Below are 22,967 nucleotides of genomic sequence, written 5' to 3'. Positions count from 1 at the left end.
GTATGAATACTTTTACGAGGCTTTGTATGTGAATGTTTGGAACTCACCTGCCAGAGCCTGAACAGATGGCTGATCGTGAGTGCTGAGAAGCTGAGCTTGAATAGTTTCTACTACTCTTTTAAATCTGCGACTGGGACCTAAAGGGGAAAGAAGAATCAAGAGTCGGTTATGAGGCAGTTTTCCCCAACACCTCCACATTTTACGGTCCTTACTCACAATGTGATGTCAGAGGCTTTACCTCAAATCTGGAACAAACTTCCAGAAAACTGCAAAGCAGCTAAAACACTGAGTTCCTTTAAATCAAAACTAAAACCCCACCTGTTTAGAGCTGCTTTTGGACCATAATAAATGGAACATTGATCAACATATTGGATGTGTAATGATAATTTTAACAAAGGCACTTCACAAAATGCATACTTTTATGTTTTCATGATGTGAAGCACTTTGAACTGCCTTGGTGCTGAAATATGTTCTACAAAAAACCTTGATCGATTTACAAGGAGACCAGCTGTAAAACCAAATGAAAGTCTGATTTAGGCACTTCAAAAGGCAGGTAAAAACTAGCTTTACAAAGTACTTACAGTACACTCTAATATGTAGGAGCCTTTACTGGAAATTACTTGCACTGTAAACTTAAACATTAGACTTTTAACTGTTCCAAGCTTGGAAGCGTGACCAACAAAGACTGAATGGCTTCCTTCACTTCCTCTGCTGCCATTGCTAAAACTACAGGCAGACTACAATTCTAAAACAGAGCAGAAAATCAACATCATTGTTCACAACTTCTTCTGTTCACCGAAATTCTACAGCAGGAATCCAGCTCAATGGGAGAAATCCCAGACAGAGCATTGAACGGGGCATTCTCAAGAAACCTCCTGCTACAGTTTTAATACACCAAGATCCAGAATGGCATAATATTTGTGATCTTTACTGTTTACTCCAGTTTGTTGCCATTTCTTCCTTACTGGTGTGATGAAAGTAAATATGGTGTGCATATTTTAAAGCACAACAGAAACACTAAATTCTAGTGTAAGTGGCTGCAAGAGTCAACAGATCCATAAAATCTGGGGTATTAGCAGCGGCCATTGCATCACCAGCTTGGAATATGGACGGTCTGATAAGCTCTGCCTGTTTACAGAAGATAACAGGGAGGGGTGATCCTCTTTCATGATAAATAAAAAAAGCCTTTTCTGTCATCCAGCTCTGTGAAAAATACAATCCAAAAGGAGAAAATGCCATCTATGTCTGTGGAGCGCCACATAAAAGTATTCACTATCTCTTTAACTTTTCACATTAATAATAAGGGCAAGGGGCACCAAAACAAAGAAGGCATGCATACTTTGTTCATCAAACCTTTTTCAAACAAAAAAAAACAGAGAAAAAAGAACATTTACAGCCAATTATCATTTTTGACAAACTGCCTTTTTTTGATAGATTTGACATGGTCTGCCATATAAAATCACATTGAAATACTGTAAAATATGTAAAACCTTTAAGTTTAGGGGTATTAATTATTTTGCAAGGCCACTCACCTGCTAATAAAGTGAAGGTGACGCTGTAGATGCCCATCTCTCTTCGTCCTTCCCTCTCCGCTTGTTCCCTCTCTCGTTCTCTCTCTCCCTCAGAGAAAGCGATGTCCACCTGCAAAAACGAAAGCAAAAACCTGGACTTTAAACTCAACTTTTCAAACCTTTTGAAACCCTGTTTGACCTATTTTCTGTTGATGTTGGTTGGATAAAAAAAGATGTCAAGGCAAAAAAAGGAAATATGACCTGGAATTTGACAGGTTTCTGGAAGACAGAGGGGCCACCCGAGGACTTGTATTCCGCCCGGAAACTATTCTGAGACACCACACTGTGGCTGAGGGAGGGGATCTGTGGAGACAATGGAGGAGATGGAGTCTCTTAAGACTGAAAAGACAAAGAAGACGATAACGATGTGCGAAGCTGGTTGAAGGCTGATGGCACTCACTGAGAGGAAGGCGTGGACGATGTCCGCCTTGATGGAGCTGAGCGGCTTGTCTCTGATCAGGACAAAGATCTGCTCCTCCTTCTCCAGGCTGATGAAGTTACCAAACCATGACCGCTTAGCCAGCCTAGAAACAACAAAACAAAAAATACAATAATTTTGAACCAATTTAAAATGACTTTTACTGTGTGTCAGACTTCAGAAAGGGCTTAAATGGGCAGTCACCCCTGGCTTCAATTTTTTGGGAGGCCCAGTGACTTCTTGTTCTTTTTGTCTTTTTTTTTTAGGAATCCATGTTTTGCACTGTATAATTTCACAATATTTTTGAAATGGAGATGAAAAATATCTGTCAACTGCCTTCCGATAAAATTCTCATCTCCCTTCAGTGCTCCTTCTAGGATTTCTCCCATTTACTTGGATTCCTCCAGTAGATTTTTAAACTGGGCTGATCAGTGGACAAAAGGAGAAGTTGAGAACAATTTTGATTTTCTGCGCTGTTTTGGAATTGTATTCTGCCTGTAGTTTTAGCAATGTCAACGGAGGAAGTGAACAAGGTTGTTCAGTTCACATTGGTCACATATCCAAATACTGTATTAACATGAACAGCTGCCTCGTTGGGCTCGGCACTTCTCTCCTTGCAGTGGAGGATGGTTGTTTACAGCACAGGCAATTTCAGGTAAACTTTATAGCATCGAGCTGGTGCATTAAACGTTAGTGATTGGATAAAATTTAAAACTTCAACAGAGCCCACGTCTCCAAGAAGTAATCTTTTTTCAATAGCTGTGACCCAAGACCCTTAGAATGGAACAAAGCGCAGTACAAGGAGCTGGTTTTCACCAGGCTACCCAACACATTAAAATAAATAAAAATTACACGTGTACTTACTCTGGACTGGACTCTGGAGTCAGACTGGACATGTCCTCTGATGTCGGGACTAAAAGAAACACAGGCAGAGAGATGGGATGAAAGATGGGGGAAGAAAAGCCCAGTGATTCTTGATGACAGACTCTAATTTAATTGTTCTAATTACAGCTTATCATGGCAGCAGCATTACTCAACACAGCTGAAGGCTGAAGCACACGCTCCTTTGACAGGAAGAGATGCTACCAGAGACTCTTTCCACCGTTCTGCTGTTACGAAGCTCATTGTGATGGAATTTAAAGTGACGTCAGCCCTCAGGTGAAGCACTGATTTAAATACACTAAGTTCTCCCCCCCCCTAAGCCAAAGTCAAAGTCTACTTTATTGTCATCATATGTACTAGACATACAAGGAATCAATGGACATTTCTGGCCATTCCTCTAGTGAAACTAAAAATGTAAAGACATCATATACCAATAAGAATAAATAGTAATAGAAAAGTAACGCAACAATAAGAGTTCTAACTATTCTATTGAGTATTTTACTTTTCCCCGAAAGACAAAGCAACATTACAACAATAAAATGGCCTCCAAAAATTCCAAAGTAAATAAGAACATTACAATATCAACAAAAAAACATCTTCTGTAAATCTTCACTCACCTTGCAGTTTGCGCCGATGGAACCGCGGCGAGCCCAGCAGGTTGTTTTTGAACGAGTTGAGCCTCGTCCTCCAGTGGGTCGAGCTTGAGGCGGCCAAGTTGCCGCTCCCTCCAGGACTGGAGGGTGGGGTCAGCGACAGCGAGGCCCCACCCGCCCCGTCCACTCTGGAGGAAGAGGACGAGGAGGAGGAGGAGGGAGGAGTGGTGGAGGAAGGGTGTTGGATTTGGTGCACGGGCGTACCGAGCGGGGTGGGCAGGGGCGAGCCCTGCGGTGTGACCTGCGACACAGGGGAAGGGGTGGCAGAGGAGTTAGAGGACGAGTGGACGTTCTTGGATCTGAAGACGGACGGAGAGGGGAAGTTGAAGAACCGCGGGATTGGAGAGAGGACAGGGGAGGGGGAGGGGGAAGGAGAGCGTGGAGTCTGGAGAGGGAGTGACTTCATGGAGTGGAGCTGGGGCCGGTCAGCGGGACCCTTCGAGGGCAAGGTCTGGGTTTTTGGGTCGGGCATCGGGCGGGCGGGCCGAGGAGTGGTGCCACTTCCTGCTTTGGGGTCTTTGGAGGAGGAAGTGGAGGTGACCTCTGATTGGTTAAAGGTGAAGACCGGGCTCTGATGGGCAGACAGAGAAAGATGCAAAAAAAAAAAAAAAAAAAAAAAAAAAAAACGAGGGAAAGGGATGTGGGCAGATGAGACAGGAAGCAATGGTCATGAAATATGATTCATGGACAGAAAATATCAACAAGATATGTGACAACCTTTTTTACTTGCCTATTTTGAGAAATGGACAGCATGATGTGTTTGAAATGAAGATGTGATAGGAAGGCGGAAGAACATGGCTAGCACAAACAGACCGAGCAAGAGTTGCTAAGGCAAAGGTCACATCACAAGAAATTAATCCTGGAAAACAAAGCTGATAGTTATATGCCAAAGTTGTTGATAATACATAAAGAAGGAAAGACTTGGTTCTTTCAAAGTCAGGTTCTGATGTGCTGCATAAATCCAGACAGGAAAGTCTGGGATAAAAGGCTATGAAGGACTCAAGCTAACGCCGTCTCAGAATAGGGAATATTTAAGAGCAAATTTCCACCATCCAACCATTAAACCACCATCAAACTAAATGTTTCTACAAGTTCAAGCTGAACCTTAATAAACACTTTAAAATTCATTAATTTTGCAACAAAACCGGGTTTTACATAGTTCCAATGTACTGAACTGAGCGTTTATCTTGCTATGCCAACTGTGTGGATGGTAGCTGTTAAATTGTCCCGCCACTAATCCATCCACACCAACCCGCATAAATACGCCTCGGAGCGTTCTTTTAAACATGCCAAACCCATAGGGGGCAGTGTAGCGAAAAGCTAAAACCTATGTCGGCCAATCAGATTGCTACAAAACAACCACGACTTCCTGTTAGGAATCAAAAATGGCGCAAGGAGGTTCATTTGTGTGTATGGATATACAGGTTGAACTACTTTTAAATACGGTATTCCAATATAAAGTTATTAAAACATTATTGGGAATCATGTCAAATAAGTATGTGGATATATCGGCGCATTATTTTTTGAAGACTGTAATGCGCGGGACACTACATTTGTGCAAACACAATAGACCCTTTTCACAGTGACGTCAGACAATGGCCGCCATAACTCAAACCTGGGTATCTTTACTTCCGGTGTGATTTTGCCTTGGAAACCAAGCTGAAAAATTCCCGCATTCTCATAATCTTAAGGATATAATAAAAGGTAAGTTTAATAATAACAGCATTTAAGTGTTAGATAGCTGTTATTACTCATTGTAAATTCACCATTCTCTAACTGTGTATAAGATAAACAGCCTCCGATCGGAGAGTAAACCAGCTAGCAGCAGCTTTAGCCACAGTTAGGAAACATATACACCGCCGCCTGTCAGTGATGTAACGTTTAGAGGTTCATTTTCTGTATTAATGGAAAATAAAGGACAGCTTCCAACAACGTTGTTTAGAATAATATTTTAAATATTCTGGGGCTGATTATGTATCTCTGCTCATTTCCAAGCTCAAATGAGCAACTTTACGTTCAAACACAAGTCCCCCAAAAAACGCGACCGGTGAATCATTACTTTTTATGAGTTTAGAAAAAACAAGACAAAAGCCACAAATAACAATTGGGCTTGACAACATTTCTGTTTTTCCAGCAACAAAATGCGCATCTCCATGCACTGTTCATGTTTCTGTCGCTGCTGTCACAGAGTCTCTCCCAAAGACGCACAGAAGGAATAAAAACAAATACAAAAGAAAATATTAATGCGCAGTGATTTGGATAAATAACTTTAATCTGATTACTGGATTTGAAATACGAACTCGTTAGATTATTCGTTACTGAAAAAGTGGTCCGATTAGAGGAAGGCATTACAAAGCAGCGGCGGCACCGGACATCTCTGCTTATAACAAACAAACCCCTATTTTATGGGATGAGTGGCAACTCCAGTCTATAATTTAAGAATCTGATCAAGATTAGAGCCTAAAACGTCATAGTTCAAAAAGAGTAAAACGTTCTGGTTAAGGAACAGTTATGTCACGTAGTTAGCTAGCTAACAAAATTCACTAATGCTAAGCTAACGGTTACGCAAAACAAAAATACCTACCTTCATAGTCAAACAGGTATTGTTCAGTGAAGAATTTGTAGCCTTTGTCTAATTTAGATTTTGTTGTCAGAGAAAATTGGTTTGCAAATCGTGATACATCTTCAAATCTTCTTCTTCTTCTATTTGAATTTTAATGGCGGTTGGCAAGAAACTTTAGGTATGCATTACCGCCACCAACTGGTAAGGAGTGTGGACCACATGACAAAAAAAAAAAAAAAAAAAAAAAAAAAAAAAAAAAAAAAAAAAAAAAAAAAAAAAAAAAAAAAAATAAATAAATAAATAAATATTACTATATCCTATTAAACAACTTACACTGTTTTAAGAAATAAAATAAGGCCTCATATCCTCTACTTCCTGAATCTTTCTGTAATAAATCAACAATATCAAATTTCATTTTCATGCTACTAAGGTTTCTAATTAAGTTATTTCTTTGCATCAAATAATTCCTACAACTGAAAATAACATGTTCCAATGTCTCATCTTCCCCACAGTCACATTTCCCTGTCTGATGTTTCCCTATTAGAAATAATGATCTATTTAGTCCAGTATGTCCGATTCTAAACCGTGAAATAATTATCTCTTCTCTTCTTATTCTTTCTGTTCTTCTCATTTGACCAATATTCTTTTGAATTTTATATAACCACCTTCCTTTCTTTTCTTCATCCCATAACTTTTGCCACCTCTCTCTTGTTTTTTTTTTAATTGTACCCTTTATTTCTGTTATACTAAAACTAACATTAATATCTATCTTCACCCGGTTAGTACTCTCTTTGGCCATTCTGTCTGCCATTTCATTACCCTTAATCCCGTGATGTGCTGGAACCCAAACAAAATTTACTGTTAGCCCCATCATATTGATTCTGTAAAGTGTTTGTTGTATTTCAATTAATATATCTGGTCTACTATCTGATTTATTATTTTGCAAACTAAATAATGAAGAACTAGAATCTGAACAAATAATTGATTTTAATGGTCTTACCTCTTCCACCCACTGAACTGCTAAAAGTAAAGCAAGCATTTCTCCTGTATACACTGAGACTCCATCACTGATCCTTTTTCCTACTTTAATCTGAAACTGTGGTACAATAAATGCTATCCCTACCTTATTAGCTGTATTTTTTGATGCATCTGTGTAGATTTGTACATAGTTACAATATTCATTTAAGTATTCTTGTATTATATTACTATTCATATTGCTAAATTTATCTTTATTGCTCTTTTCTAAGACGGAAAAATCAACCTCAGTATCATGAATTAACCAAGGTGGAACTGCAGATAATGGAACTGCCTGACATATATCTAACTGATTTAAATTAATTTCATTAACTTTAGAGTTTATTATCCATCCAAAGCTCTTTAATTGTTTCTTTGAATTTTCCCAGCCATGTTTAAGTACCTCTAATGTTGGATGATCCTGACTTTGTCCCTGTAAGTTTGACCAATAATTTAAGGATAATTGATCCCTTCTAAGTTTAAGAGGCATTTCTCCCATTTCAACCTGTAATGCTGCTGTTGAAGATGTTTTAAAAGCACCGGTACATAATCTTAATGCCTGATGTTGAATAATATTTAACTTATGGAGGTTTGAATCTGCTGCTGAATTATAACTTATACATCCATAATCCAAGACTGACCTAATTAACCCAGTATAAATTGCTTTTAATGATTTTCTATCAGCTCCCCACTCATTTCCAACTAAACATCTCATTATATTTAATACTTTCCTACACTTATCTACTATTTTCTTAATATGCACTCCCCATGTCATTCTTTCATCAAACCACATTCCAAGAAATTTAAATTGTTTAACCCTTTCTAAATCCTGTCCATATAATTTTAATTTAATTTTTCCATCAACTCTTTTCCTTGTAAAAAACATAATTTTAGTTTTCTCTACAGAAAGTTTAAAACCCCATTTATACGACCATTTTTCTACAGCTAAAATTGCTCCCTGAAGTTTTTTAACAATAAATTCTAAATTTCTTCCTCTTTTCCACATTGCTCCATCATCAGCAAAAAGTGAAAATCCCATTCCACCCTCTACTTCTTTAAACATATCATTAACTACCACTGAAAACAATAACGGACTTACTATACTACCCTGTGGTGTCCCATTTTCTATATTCATACTCTCAGAATAGTCCTTCCCTATCCTCACTTGTATTTGTCTTCCTTCTAGAAAATTTTTGATCCATCTAAACATATGACCATTTATACCCATTCTTCTCATTTTAATTAATAACCCTTCCCTCCACATCATATCATATGCTCGCTCAATATCAAAAAATATTGCCACAACACTCTCTTTATTCACTTGAGCCTTTCTAATCTCATGTTCTAAACATAAAATTGGATCCATTGTACTTCTCCCTCTTCTGAAACCACTCTGATAAGATGATATAAGTCCCTTCTTTTCCATATAATATATTAATCTTTCATTTATCAATCTCTCCATTATCTTACATAAGTTGGATGTTAACGCTATTGGCCGATAATTTTCTGGTTTGGATTCATCTTTTCCTGGTTTTCGAATTGGAATAATCACTGCTTCCTTCCAACTTTTTGGTAATTCTCCATCCTCCCATATCCTGTTGTACATTTCTAATAAAATATTTTTAGAAGACTCACTTAAATTACTAACCATAACATAACAAATTTGATCTTTTCCTGGAGCTGATAGCTTACATTTTTTGAGTGCCATATTTAATTCATTTATTGTAAAATACATATTCAATGGATCATTTGTATCTTCCATTTGTTGCAATAAATTCTTGTTCTCCAATATTGTCTTTTGCCTTCCTTTTTTCCCCTCTTCACTAATATTTTCAGAACTATGGATTTTAACAAAAGTATTTACTAACATTTTTGCTTTTTCTATATCAGTAACTGCTGTTATTTCTCCATCATTTAGTATTGGATATCCACTTATTCTCTTAATCCCATTCATCCTTTTAATTATTGCCCAGACCTTAGAAATATCTGTCTCCTTCCCTATTGAATTACAAAAACTCCTCCAATAATCTCTTTTTGCATTTTTAATAATCCTTCTTACATTTGCTTGCAATCTCTTGTATTCATTCAGATTCTGAAAATTATGATTTCTTTTTAATACTTTGAATGCTTTATTTCGTTTTTTTATAACTTTAGTACATTCTGATGTCCACCAGGGCACCAACCTTCTGTCTCTTCTCCCGCCTTCCTTCCTTATAGCCTGATCAGCTGCTTCAAGTATGGCATTACTTATAAAAGAATTTAAATCATCAATACTACTATTCATGTCTACTTTTAACATTTTTATTTCACTACTTTTCCTAAATTTTCCCCAGTCCGCAGACCTAAAAGACCACTTCTTTATCCCTTTTATACAATACCTCTCTATATTTAGCTTTACTTCCATCCTAATAGGATAATGGTCACTTCCTATAGTTGTTTTATTTAAAACTTGCCATAAACAAACCCCTGCTAAACAATTTGAAACTAATGTTAAGTCAACTGCTGACTCTGTGTTATCTCTAAAATTAATTCTAGTCCCACTTCCATCATTTAAACAGACCAAATTTTTAACATCCATTATTTCTTCTATTATATCCCCATTTTGATCATTATGATGACTCCACAAAGAGCTATGCCCATTAAAGTCCCCACACCAAATAACTTTACCCTCTAGAAATATCCCAATTTCCTCCATTAAATCTAATGATAGTCTTTTACATGGATTATAAAAGTTGATTATTTTAAATCGTCCATTTACTGTCCAAATTTCAGTAATGATATATTCTAACTCTCTTCCTTTAGCTAATAATCTAAACTGAATTCCTTGTTTAATAAATGTAATACACCCTCCTCCAGATCCCCCCTCTCTGTCTCTTCTAATGCTTTCATATCCTTTTATAACAAAATCAAGATTTGGTTTAAGCCATGTTTCTTGAATACATATAATATCTAAATCATCTTTATACTCTCTAATAAATCCTTTAAATTCCTGTCCATTTGCAATAAGGCTTCTAGCGTTCCATTGTAGGATGATCAGTTTTTATCTTCCTGTCCTTCGACCTTTCCTTCTGCCCCTAACCTCGTATTTATGTGTTCCCAAGATATGTCCTTAATACCAAAAAACCTCTCTGCCCCTTTCACAATTATTTTGATTTTTTCTGTTTTGTGCTTAACTTGATCTGTACAATTAATTACATATGCAATGAACAATAGAATTTTTTCAACTGTTAACCCAGTTTCAGTTCCACTCGGTCTCTGTTCTGTTGTTGGGTTTGGTTGAACTTTCCTTATAACTTCCTTAGGTTTCACTCTTTTAACAGCTTCAGCATAACTTATATTATTAGTAGCTTTGACTTGTTCGATTTCCATTGCTTTCCTTCTGACTTCACATCCTCCATAAGTCACCCTATGTTGCCCTCCACAATTACAACACTTATCCTTCCCATTTTTACATTCATCATAATTATGCTCTCCTCCACACTTTGGACATCTTTGTTTTCCCCTACATGCAGCTGCAATGTGTCCATATCTCTGACATTTATAACACCTGAGAGGAGGAGGGATATATGGCCTTACAGGGAAGCACATACACCCGACTCTTACCCTTTCAGGAAGAACTTGTGTTTGAAACTCCAACATTACTGAGAGACTTTCCACCCTTTCACCTTCCACTGTTCTCATCAATCTTTTGATTTTACTTACTTCACCTCCATTAATACTGTGTCTAAGTTTTTCTAGATCTTCACCAACTGGGATACCTGTGATCACTCCTCTTACCACTTTACCCTCTCCCAAAATCTTTATCTCAGTAATCAGTTTTTTACAAATACTGTGGGCGTTCATCACCTTGTTTTTCTGTTCTTCATTCCTCACTGTGATCAACAGATTCCCATCTCTAAGAGTCTTAGCAAGTGTCAGATCTCCAAACTTCTTTTTTAATTCTCTTGACAGAGCTAACGGACTAAGTTGTATCCCTTCATCCTCCTTCCTAAACTTTATGATCAACTTAGTTTCCTGCCCAACAATCCTCTTGCAACCTGCATTATTTTCATCTGAACTATTTTCTTCTAGACTCCGTTTGCTACTACTTTGTGTCTCCACCAACCTTTCTTCCTTTCTACTTCGTTCTCTTCCTGATCCTCTACTACCACGTACTGGAGTCCAGTCACCAAAATCCATTTCATCGTCTCCCTCATCCTCAACTTGAGTCGCCATAGCAGTCCAGTCACAAACCAGTTTATGCCAACCGCCAAGATCAGCTGTTTCTGTATCAATTCTGCTCTGTCAACTCCGCCCATCTTCAAATCTTATTTTAGGCAAATGTTTTAGAGACTGAGTAAACTCCATGCTCCGGTGTTCTGTCTGATCAACATATGCTGTCAGATATATATATATATATATATATATATATATATATATATATACATATATATATATATATATATATATATATATATATATATATATATATATATATATATGAAATAGACAACTTTATCATTACACCGGAACTAAGGATACACAGCTTCGAGCCAAAACGGAAGTTGTGTGACGTCATGTGAAAAGGGTCTATTATGGCATTTTCTCAATTTCTTTTTTTGAAATAACTGTTTTTAGAGACAGTAAATAAAGTTATATTTCAAGATGGAACAACAGAGCAGAGTGATGTCAGGTCCTTACCCTGGGACTGCTGAGAGGACTAGAGGACAGACCCGTGGACGCACCGCTGACAGAACGAGACCTTTGGAAGAGTAACGCAAAGAGTCAGTGAGGTGAAGCAATCCAGACGTGTTCTGTCAGCTGGAACGCTTCTGAAACGGTGGCAGTAAATCCGTTTATACCTCTGGCTGTGGGCGTTCGTGTCCAGAGCCCTGCGAGGTGGGGTGGGTGACCCCTGTTCTGTGACGCTGAGGACCTCCAAGCTCTTTCTCTCTGGACGACACCGACCGTGACGCGTCAACATCGGGGAATCCACACGCTTCCTGGGTGGGTCTTGGACAACAATACCAACAACACAGAAACAGAATTTGAACTTTCCACTTCGGTACATCTAATCAAGGTAGAAATGCACCAAAAAAAATCATCTAGATTCAGCTGATTTTCAGCTTTAGGAGCTCTAGCTAGTCAGTGGCTGGTCAGGGAACATAGCTTCTGAAAGCACAACTTCTACACACTAACACACATTGGTGTGGAAGTTGATACTTTAGGAAGACCACTCAAAGTTAGAAAGGGTGTATATTCTTTTTTTAAATTTAAGATGAAGAGATTAACAATTAGCAAAACAAAACACATGCTGCTGTTTTGGGGAAAATCTCTAGCCCAGTGCTGCTTTAGCCATTCTCAAAATCATTTTGTTGTTATTTTGACACAGATGGTTTCATTATTGCCACCTACACAGGTGCATCATGTGTATTACAAAATCTTCATCATGAATTTCGCAGACAGTTGACCTGATTCTGACAACGTCTTTTGATGAGAATTTTAAAGTATTGCATTTGAAATTTGCAATTACGCAAAAACGTTTTGAGACTCACTTGAGGTAATTTTTGGAAATTACCAAAAATGGAAATACAACTGCAGAATAAGTTCTGAGGTAGAGAACTTAACTTCACACGGGGGGACGAGTCTGTCAGTTGTTCTGAGATGTGTGGTCCATGCTAGTTTATTTTGTTTGTTATGGTGATAAATAGCATCAATATCAGACAAAATTACATTTTACGTAGCCTGGTTGATTCGCTCGAAACCAGTAGATGGAAAAACATCCAATGCGCATTTTTCTTTTTTCCTGTTTTGCAACATTTTTTAAAGTTTCACAAGTCATGTGACAGTAGAATAGAAACATCTCTATTATAGACAGATAATTTAAAGATGGAAGAAAAAAAAAAGTGGATTTAAATAAGTATCTGGAAATTGGGAACTTCTTCATCAGCAGCAGACTTCAGCAATAGGACTTCATCCTATTGCTTTATTTCTTCTCATCATATAAAAAAACAGTCATCTCTATCAGAAAGTTAACTTTAGCTTTTCCTCTTCCTTTTTTTAGTAATTTAATTTTAATCCACTTTCAGTATGTTTTGTCAAAAGAGTGTAATGACCTGGGCCCAAACTCAGAAAGCAACAGAAAGAATAACATTTTAAACAAAGTAGCTTTATCCTCTTAAACCTTGTGCAGTCTGTTCTGGAACATTCTTCTAAAGTGTGACATTTAATCTAAGAGTCTGCATTCTGTCAATTATAAGTGCTTTAGAGTTAAATAAATCCACCAAAATTGGCTTTGGTAGGTCACTGCTGTACAACACTGGAGGAAATGAACCATAAATCTCTGACTGTTGCATTTTTAAATCAGAGTTTAGGAAAGCTAACAGGTTCTGACAGTTCTGCATGTTCCCCTCATCAGACCAGAAGGAGACGAAAAACAAACTTCTCTTACCAAGGTCGTTTCTGGGCGGCAGGTCCTCATCTTCGCAGCTCGGGTATCGCTCTTTTCTATCCAGGAGGAGGTAGTAGATCATTTTCTCCTGGTTCTCCCTGCAGACCAGAGAGCAGTGAGAGAAAGACAACAAGCTGGCAAAAAAAAGAAGCAACAGGAAAGGACAGTTCTCCAGTCAGGTAAAAACATGGACTGGTTGGCAGGCATTTCTGTAAAGATTCTATATCCAACCAATAAGCTCAGGGTTTCTACTCCATCATGTTACAGGTGTGTTCTCAAAGCTGCAGTAGGTAAAGTATGCTTCTTTTGTTTTTGTTTTTGTTTTTTTGTACATATTTGTTAAAACTATCATTATGTTCTGACAGAACATGAGACAGGTAATGTGTAAATAAATTGAGATCCTCTGTGTGTTCCTACTGCATTACTGCATTTCCAACAGGCTCTGCTGTGGAGGAGGAGCTGTGGTGTAGCAGAGCACTAAGCCCCTCCCCCTGACTGTGGTTGGTTGTTCCTGACCTGGATTGAAGTATTTCTGTAGATGGCAGCAGGACCGCAGGAAGAAGGCAGAGGAATTTTCACACAGATTATCCCTCATGTTCTACAGTCAGGACATGATGACAGTTTGAACAAATATGTAAATAACATATCGTATCATACACTGTGACTTTAAATGATAATGTCATTTTGTAATTATTGCCAACAGAAGGTTGATATTGTATTCACATCCCATTTCTTAGTTGGAGCATAAGTCAGAACTTTCCTTGGGAAAAACGTACAGTAGCTTTCAAAAAGTATTCATGGACCCCAAACCTTTTCACTCTTTGATATTTTGCAGCCAGAATGTCCAATTTATGTGATACATCAACACAAAGTGGCAAATCGCTTTGCAAGATATCTCAAGGCCAGTCAGACTGAATCATTTTCAAGACTTTCCACAAAGTCTTAACCAGGATTAAGTTCCAACTTTTCCTGAGCTGTTCTGCCATCACATAATGCTTTTATCAAAAAAAAAAAAATACTCTTCTCAAAACAAGTTAGAAAAATAAGAAAACAATACATTTTGTGATTAAAATAAAAATCTGAAAATGGAAGTAGTACTTTTTTACATCAATATTCAAGAATTATTGAATTACTAAGCTACTGATTTTGCTAAAAAGTTACTTTTAAGTTAATCTTGTTTCATTTCAGGTGTACTAAGATATTTGCAATAGAAACTAGACCAAAAAAGTTCCAGTTGGTTGAAGGGACGTCAGTGAAATGTTCACAGCGTGGAAAATAGTTTTATAAACTAACCCTACTTTAAACTGTCTCCTTGCAAATCCACGTCACACAGAGACTTTTATTGCTAGAAAATCCATTTATATAACAGCCGTGAATAACTTTGTTTTGCTCCATGTCATACAGCATGAAATCCCGATGACAGACGCTGAAGTCTGAGGTTGGAATGCAAGAAAATCTGAAAAAGTTGAGGAGGTGTGAGCAGAGCTGCAGCTTTTCAAAAGGAAGTGAGTGAAAATCCACAAACAGAGGAAGAACAGGGACATGGACGGATGGACAGACAGGGAGACACAGGCAGTGTTGTTACTGTCCACTCAGGCAGGTAATGAAGCACAAAACTGCCCGGCTGCATCGAAACAAATGGGATAACGAGTAAAGAGAGAGAGAGAAACAAAAAAGAACAGAACACAGGAACACACAGTCAGGAGTAAACCGACAAAAACACGACTAGAGTCGAGGCTTTAGAGGATTCTCTCTCTCGCCTCATAACTCCTGCTGCTGTGTGTCGTAAGAAGAGGCTGAACGGGTCGCATGTACTCACTCCTCACTTGTAAGGTCCTGTGTGAGCTTCACTCGATCTCTGAAGCAGCCTAAAGAGTACATGCTTTCCAGGACGTCTGGGTCCAAGTCCGACAGGGACAGGATCCTCTTCACACACACCCGGCGAGGCGGCGGCTGCTCCGGGCAAGGCTCGTTCCGGCCCCCCCTGGCAGGAAACACGCACCGGCTTTAGAACAGAGTACCGGCAGACATCTTGGTTAAAGTCGGAGCTGACGGTAAAAGCGAAGTGGAAGAAGAAAAGCTGGGGAGAGGTTACATACTATCTGTGATCAAAACCCAGAAAATGGTGGAAGCCATGTTAGCCACCATGATGTCATGGTCAGCTGCTCATCTCTTCACACTATGAAGCCTACTATTCTAAATCCACTCTCTCTTATAATCTTTTGTATCTCTCTTATATTCACTCTCTTACGTTCCTCTTTATTATCATTACCTAAGTGAAGCTGTTCTCCCCCAGCCTTCTTCAAATCAGACAAAATTGGTGTCAAACGTTTGTGCAGCAGAAAGTTTTGTTTGTGCCGCTATCATTTAAAAGATATTAAGAAATGTTTCCAGAGGTCATGAAAGGTCAACCAGCCCCCCCCCCACCATCTTCAAAACAGATAAAATTGGTATCAATCAACTCAACTATGTTTATGCAGCAAAACTTTTTGTTTGTGCTGCTTTGACTTTGAAGATATTAGTGAAAGTTTAAAGGTAATTTTGATTTAGTAAAAGTGTGTGGGTGGGGGGGAGCTGGCTGGTTGACCTTCTGACCTTTTTTGGCTCAAAATGAAACTCATTTTCATTTTGGGCCAAATCAAGGTCATGAATGCTCTTAAAGGGCCGGTAAAGCTCGTTCACAAACTGTTCAAATATCAAGGATTTCTTAAAATTAAATAATATTGAACATCTTTTCAGTCCCTCCAAGATTTTATGATTATTTTGTGATTTTTTGCAATAAAAATCAAAGTGTTTGTGAAAATAATTGGGAATATTTGCTACATTTGCACTTATTTATGATGGTAAATGTGACTTTTATTACTTGCTGGATAGATCATGGACTATAATCTGACATTAATTAAGGCTGAGGCAGCTGCTTAGTACAATTAAGAAAGTTCCAATAAATCTCTAATTATGCATTAGTGTAAAAAAGGGCAAGGATTTGTTGATTTTCAGTGAATTTTCACAATCATTTGCATGAAACCGGAGGGAGTGATTGATATAATTTAGCAGTAAACAAATAGAAACTGAGTTGATTTGATTGATAAAATAATATTTCACCACACTTAGTGTTTAGTCTAGAATTTAGAGGGCCACATAAAAAGTTTGACACATGTGACTTAAAACAAGCTCCTTTGTCTTGAAAAAATTCTTAAAAGTTAGTTTTGAATTATTTCAAGTGTACCAAGATGTTTGCACAAGAAACTAGACCAAAAACACTTGGTAAGATTTTGTGCGTTGGCAGTGTTAGCTTACAGTCAAAGCTGGTTTAACAAACTCTGATGTACTTTTATGTTTTTTAAACATTGCACCAGAGAAGTCTGAAACATGGCACCGCACCTCAAAACTAGACAGATGATGTTTTCAGGTTATAGCAAAATAAAAAAGGGCAGTGATTGGAAAAAAGGAAAAAAAAAAAACAACATAAAAGTGTTACAATAAGAAGCCAGAAGACAATGTTAATGTACTTACAGGTACCAGTTGTGTTTTTGTATTGCTTCAAGCTGGAAGAAGAGAGAATGAACATTATTAGAATGTGGATAAAACTGTTTCATTGGCGTAAAACAATTTGAACATTGTTTTTAAATATATTAGTTGCTCTAGTTTAAATCAAACAGCCGATCTGACTTAAAGAAACCACAACACTGTTCTAACAAAATGCTAAATGAGCTCAATAACAGCCACCAGATTCATGTTACAATAAACAAACAGAACAATAAATTTAAATATTAGCTCAATTTAAAACCACAAAGTTGAATCTATTTTATAGACGATGTTCAAGAGATATTAGGAGCTTATCATGTTATAACCTAACCCTGCTTCACAACGTCCTGCTGTGTTCCTCAGTTTAATTAATATTCTCTATAAAAAAAAAAAAAGCTGTCACAGAACAACTTATTTCATTTACTGACGTCGCAGTAAAGGGGTCTGAAAAGAAAAATTGTGCAACAACTTTTCAAATTTTTAATGTTTGCTATCCGCAGGCCGCTGCTCCATGTTTGCATGACCTCCAGGAAAGTTTTTCCTGCAGCTGTCCCACATCGTCCCCTCATATATTATACACCCTGCAGCAGGAACTGCACACGGCGGAGAGCGTTGCATCAGTGGCGCGCTGCGTCTCTGGGGGCCACAGAGACGCAGCAGCTGCCGCTTCGCAGACACAGAGAGAAGCAGGCCTGCTAGCATCCTGTATCCTGTAGCACGCAGTACGTTCCCTTCATCAGCAACATCCTCTGGTTGCTGACTGGCAGGTGGTTCAGTGAGATCCGGCGCAGGCTGAGCTGCTGTGGTTTGGGTGGAGGAGCAGGGCAGGCAGACGGAGGCGCAGAGAGACAGGCTGACCTGGTTTCAGACTCCATTAATCAACAGCTCATCAGACCAACTCACAGCTTTGATTAAATCTGTTGTCGCTGAATGAACCAGACTTTTATCTCACAGTTGTTTCACAGACTCCTCCTCCTCCGAAGAAGAAAATGATTAAAACATCTTCTGCTCCATGAACGTAAATTCAGTTTAAAACGCGTTGGGTTTTTAAAAGGCTCTCATGTTTTTACAGCTGCTCTGCCTCTGGAGGTCGCCTCTGCTGCCGTATTGTGTGTTCATCGTACTCACTCCTGACTTTGGAAAAGAAGCAGTGACAGGGAAAGAAGATACAGATTCCTGTTCTCATCCATCCATCCATCCATCCATTCATTCATTTTCTGTACACCCTTGTCCCGAGTGGGATTGGGAGAGTAGCTGGTGCCTTTATCCAGCTAATGTTCCGGGCAAGAGGCGGGGTCACCCTGGACAGGTCGCCAGTCTGTCACATGTTCACAAACAGCAGCAGCCAAAATGAGACAAATTACAGCTAATAAAAAGGATTTTAAATCCAGAAATGCTAATTTTATGGCATCTGTAATGACAGGGTAGGAGCGTAAGAGACAAAAGGTTTTTCAAGTTGCCTGCTTACAGACTGCTATATGTAAGCATATCAACAAAAGGTGGAGTGCAAGAAAAAACTGTGGTAGAAGCAGCAGTAGGTTTATAGTTCTGCCTTAAAAGTAATGTTTTATAGGTTTGATGTAAAGTTCAAATTAGGGAGGCACCAATCCACTTTTTTCACTTCCGATACCAATATCAGAGGCTTAATATCAGCCGATACCGATCCGATACAGAAAAACAGCTGAACATTTAAAAAACATTTAAGATGTGTTTCTTTTAAACACAGACATAAATGTAGTGAATTACATATTTATTTGCTAACTCAGGAATTCTAAATATAATGTAAAATAAATGATAAAGCCTGACATCAGAGTATGAAGCATAGCACTAGATTGAATAGATCTGCCTCTATGGATCAGGCACATTGTCACCAATACCCAGTCTAGAATGTTTTTCAATATGGGTAGTGGTACCGATATTAATATCGGATCGGTGCGTCTCTGGTTCAAATTGAACAAGAAACTGAGTTTTTGGGGTTTTTTTCAGCTGCACATATCAAAATCAACCAAACTTCTATCCTGATTTACTGAGATGAACCTTTTTATAGAACTTCTTGTTCCAAACCACCAACATTCTTTAGCTGCCTGACATCAAACCAAAGGCCAGTCCTGTCAGGAAGGACCGTGTTCCTGCCCTTCAGCAGCACCCGAGGTCCCTCCACTCTACTCCACTCTGCTGTATCTGTGGACCGACTTGTCTCTTCTTCTTCCTCTCTCGGTAAGGTCTCATGTCAGCTTTCATTTACATCCCATCTTAAAGCAAAGCCTGGGGGCTGCATGTTCTCTTTTCTCTCCCTCTGCCCTGTAAACGCCTCCTTCATCCTCAACGTGCAGCACAAAGTCAGACGTCTTTGTCTTTTCAGTTAACGCTTTTGACTTTTCGCCAGAAGGAAAACACACTTATTCATTGCACGCAATCTAAATGGAGATTAAAAGAAAAAAAGAATCCAGATGATCCAGATGTTTACTGTGTCCCTACACGAGGCAAACTTTCTTTCAAAAGGATTTGATTCATTCACATTTGGCTTAGTTTTCACCAAATTTATTGGTTTTTGAGAGAGCAACCTTCAATATGTCATTATCAATATATGACTTGAAAATGGTCTCAAATCATCCATTAGGCCTGTCGCGATGCATTTTGCTGGATGATACATTGTCCCAATAATTATTGCGATAAATGAAAATATTGTTGTTTTATGACCTTTTTGAGTATTATATCAATAATGACATAATAATGCAAGTTCATCCTCTCAAAGATCAATAAACTTTAATGTCCACTTAACACTGGAACTAGAAGATATTTTAAATATCCAAAATAAAACACAACAACCAAAAAGAATGAATAAAAACGGAAATAAAAACCACACGATCAAAAGTGTAAATGAAATGGGTTATGATGTCTCTGTAAACAGAATGAAATTCAAAAAACATGAATCATCAAAATTAAAATGAAATTATTGAGCTTATTTTGATTTATCATGCAATTACTTGATTAATTGCTTATCGCAACAGACCTAACGGCAATATTATCATTTATCTCAATAATTTCTGGAACAATTTATTGTCCAGCAAAATTTGTTATCGTGACAGACTTATGTATTCAATTAATTTACTAACTTTTGCAAACAATCATATAGGTAAAGGATATTCTAACAATCCTTTTGCTAATAATAATAATGAACCAAAACGAGGTCATCATATATTGCGGTAAATTCAGATTTTTCCAGATTCAGTGCTTCAGTTGCCTTGTTTTCTGTCCGCCTGTCTTGAGTTCTGACTTCTTACCGTGAGTCGTTTGTCAGGGTTGACTTCTATCATCCCTTTCAGCAAAGCTTGGCAGTCAGGCGGTATGAAGTGGGGCATGTGGAAAACTCCGCTCTTCACCTTCTCCAGAAGCTGCCGCAGGTTGTCGTGGTCAAAAGGCAAGGCACCCTGACACGGGACAGGATGAAAAACAACATGATCCGATCTGATTTACGTATCACTTTGCTGTTAGTTGTTTCTGTATGAATGTACTGTAATGTCATGAAGCAGACTTTATTCTGGTACAGATCTCCCACTATAAATGGCAGACATATTGATCAGATGCAATTGATAAAATAATTTCAGGCGTGATGACATCAACTTTTACTGCCATAAATGGAAAACAGCTTTTGGCAATCTGGTATAAATTTTTATCCCTTGCTAATAGAACTGGGACCGATGACTATGATCCAAAGTGACTCAACTGTTAGGGAAAAGCTGATATAATATACATGATGCATTTATTTCAACACAGTTAATTGTGATTTTAGGAACTCAGTTCAGGTTAACACTTTAAGCAGTTATCAAGTAAATATGAAATGGCTTTCCTTTCCAAATTTATGAAAATATTTGCAGGTTTTTCTACTCTGAGACAATAAGACCTCAGAGTAGACTGTGATTGACAGACATCAAGAGCAATTCTGGATATAATTTTTAAACAAGTAACCTAATTAGTAGCCTAAACACAAAAATACAATGTTTCACCCTCCACTTGTGGAACATAGAGTTTCATGCAGCTAGCATGTCATGTCATGGCAAAGCTAACTATAAGGAACATTGACTTTGGTTGTTCTTTTTGTTTAGTCTTTTTGGTAGCTGGTGTTCTCGAGCCACTTCTATTTACTGTCTATATAATCCGTCTGGTTCAGACAATGTGCCATCACTGATGACACACTTTTAAGTATGACTATACATAAGTCATTGTTTAGCTATAAAAAATGTTAAGCTAGAAATTAGCACACAACCAGACTCAAAGATCCTAAAAGCTGCAGAGCCAACCAGAAATTTAAGTGTAGCTATGGCTACAGACTAAAACACCCGCAGAAACTATTGCAAAATTAGCCCACAGCAAATATCTTGTAATCAAGTAAATTTAAAAATGCTTGAAAAGCACCAAAAAGATGCATGCTTCTCTTTTAAGTAGGTTGTTAAATTTAAGATCCATTGACTAAACTATATTAGAACTACTGTCAAATGAAATGCAGGGTTAGCTCTCTATTATTGAGTTTACTGTATATTTCTGTATTTAAATCTGGTCTGTTTGCTTTGTACAGTGCACTGAGACAACCTTCGTTTTGAACTGGAGTCATACAGAATAAATAAAGTTATGTAATTGAACTGACGTGAAATAAAATCAGACAGCTGCGGCTCAACCAAAACCCTATCGAAAGACCCTTGAGCAACACCAGGAAGTTGGAACATGTCACACCAGTTTTACACCAGTTCCTTGCTTTTGCAGAGCATATAGATAAAAATATTATTAAGCTATAAGACACTCAACGAAGCAGCAACTCCCTGAAAATGAGACAAGCAGAAAGTGTTGGCTCCTTTAAATCGAGACTGAAATGATTATTTTGTTTACTGAAGTTTTTCTGACAAATTTAAAACCTTGTTTTAGCTGCTCGTCTGGATTCATTTGCTTCAATCTTGCATTTTCTTTTTCACTACTGGGTCAGTTTTAATGTAATTCCTTCAACAGTTTCCTGCCTTATTTTGTAATTAGCCTTTCAGTCTACAGACCTGCTTCAGGAAAGCATCTTAACCTGCCCTGTGTATGAACGGAGCTTTATAAATAAACTTGTTTCGCCTCTGCACAGCATCAATCACTTAAGATTCCCCGACTGGTTTTATTCCTGTAGCAACAGTTCCTGTAGCCCTCTAACCTCTGCAGTGCGGCATTGGCTCTTCATGAAATCAATCCGTGATTAAGTAAAACGTGGCAGAGACGCTTGTTTGACTCTGACTGGTACCGTCCCATCAGCCGATCCCATTGGAAGAGCTGGCACGCAGCTTTGAAAACAACTGCAATGCTACGTTTTAGCTTTGCACGGGTTAAAAAAATTCATCCATTTCTTCCTCAGCTTATCGTCAGGATCACTGTACGTTCTAGTTGTATACAGATGTAACGATTTTTAAAAATGTCAACTGGTAAAATCTTTGTCAGTATAAGAAACTGTTTATTAGGATGTTCTGAAGTAAACTGGGGTGTTCCACAAGACTCACTTTTAGGTCCTACTCTTTTTTATTGTTGATACGCTGCCATTGGCTGGTGTCATCAGGAGATATGGGATTCATTTTCATAGATATGCATGGATTGTCCTTACTTTCCCTGAGCTAAATCAGGACAAAATTGAAGTTTTAGTTATTGCTACCGAGAATACGAGAGAGAAACTCACAGCCCAACTTCCAACACTCAAAATGAATCCTTCACATCACATCAGAAACTTTGGAAAACAGCACTTTGCATTTTAGTTCCTAACTCACTGAGCCTAGGGTGCAAATCTTTGTCTACTTTGCAGTATTTCCATGAAATTAAAATCACACGTGAATAAATCTGTTCACAATAAGTCATTAAAAAACATGCCACACAATGGTCCTCCAACTACTTC

The 22,967-nt window shown here is 38.0% G+C and overlaps 1 protein-coding gene across 1 annotated transcript in view; it reads right to left on the bottom strand.

Moving 5' to 3' along the window:
* The window catches only part of brsk1b (BR serine/threonine kinase 1b), a 39,197-nt gene that overhangs the window by 6,831 nt on the left and 9,399 nt on the right, over window positions 1-22,967 (bottom strand). Inside the window, exons 8-19 of the mRNA XM_088008059.1 lie at window positions 20,341-20,487; window positions 17,045-17,076; window positions 15,351-15,515; window positions 13,535-13,629; window positions 11,943-12,105; window positions 11,782-11,842; window positions 3,489-4,095; window positions 2,854-2,902; window positions 1,972-2,095; window positions 1,773-1,874; window positions 1,533-1,641; window positions 48-137 (exon numbers count right to left, since the gene is read on the bottom strand). Coding sequence (XP_087864185.1) covers window positions 48-137; window positions 1,533-1,641; window positions 1,773-1,874; window positions 1,972-2,095; window positions 2,854-2,902; window positions 3,489-4,095; window positions 11,782-11,842; window positions 11,943-12,105; window positions 13,535-13,629; window positions 15,351-15,515; window positions 17,045-17,076; window positions 20,341-20,487 — 1,744 coding nt within the window. The remainder of the gene's footprint in view (window positions 1-47; window positions 138-1,532; window positions 1,642-1,772; window positions 1,875-1,971; window positions 2,096-2,853; window positions 2,903-3,488; window positions 4,096-11,781; window positions 11,843-11,942; window positions 12,106-13,534; window positions 13,630-15,350; window positions 15,516-17,044; window positions 17,077-20,340; window positions 20,488-22,967) is intronic.

Source organism: Poecilia mexicana, unplaced genomic scaffold (genome assembly GCF_051168715.1).
Source record: "Poecilia mexicana isolate PSO_F unplaced genomic scaffold, ASM5116871v1 scaffold_8, whole genome shotgun sequence".
Lineage (NCBI taxonomy): Eukaryota > Metazoa > Chordata > Actinopteri > Cyprinodontiformes > Poeciliidae > Poecilia > Poecilia mexicana.
This window is presented reverse-complemented; position numbering and strand designations above follow the sequence as displayed.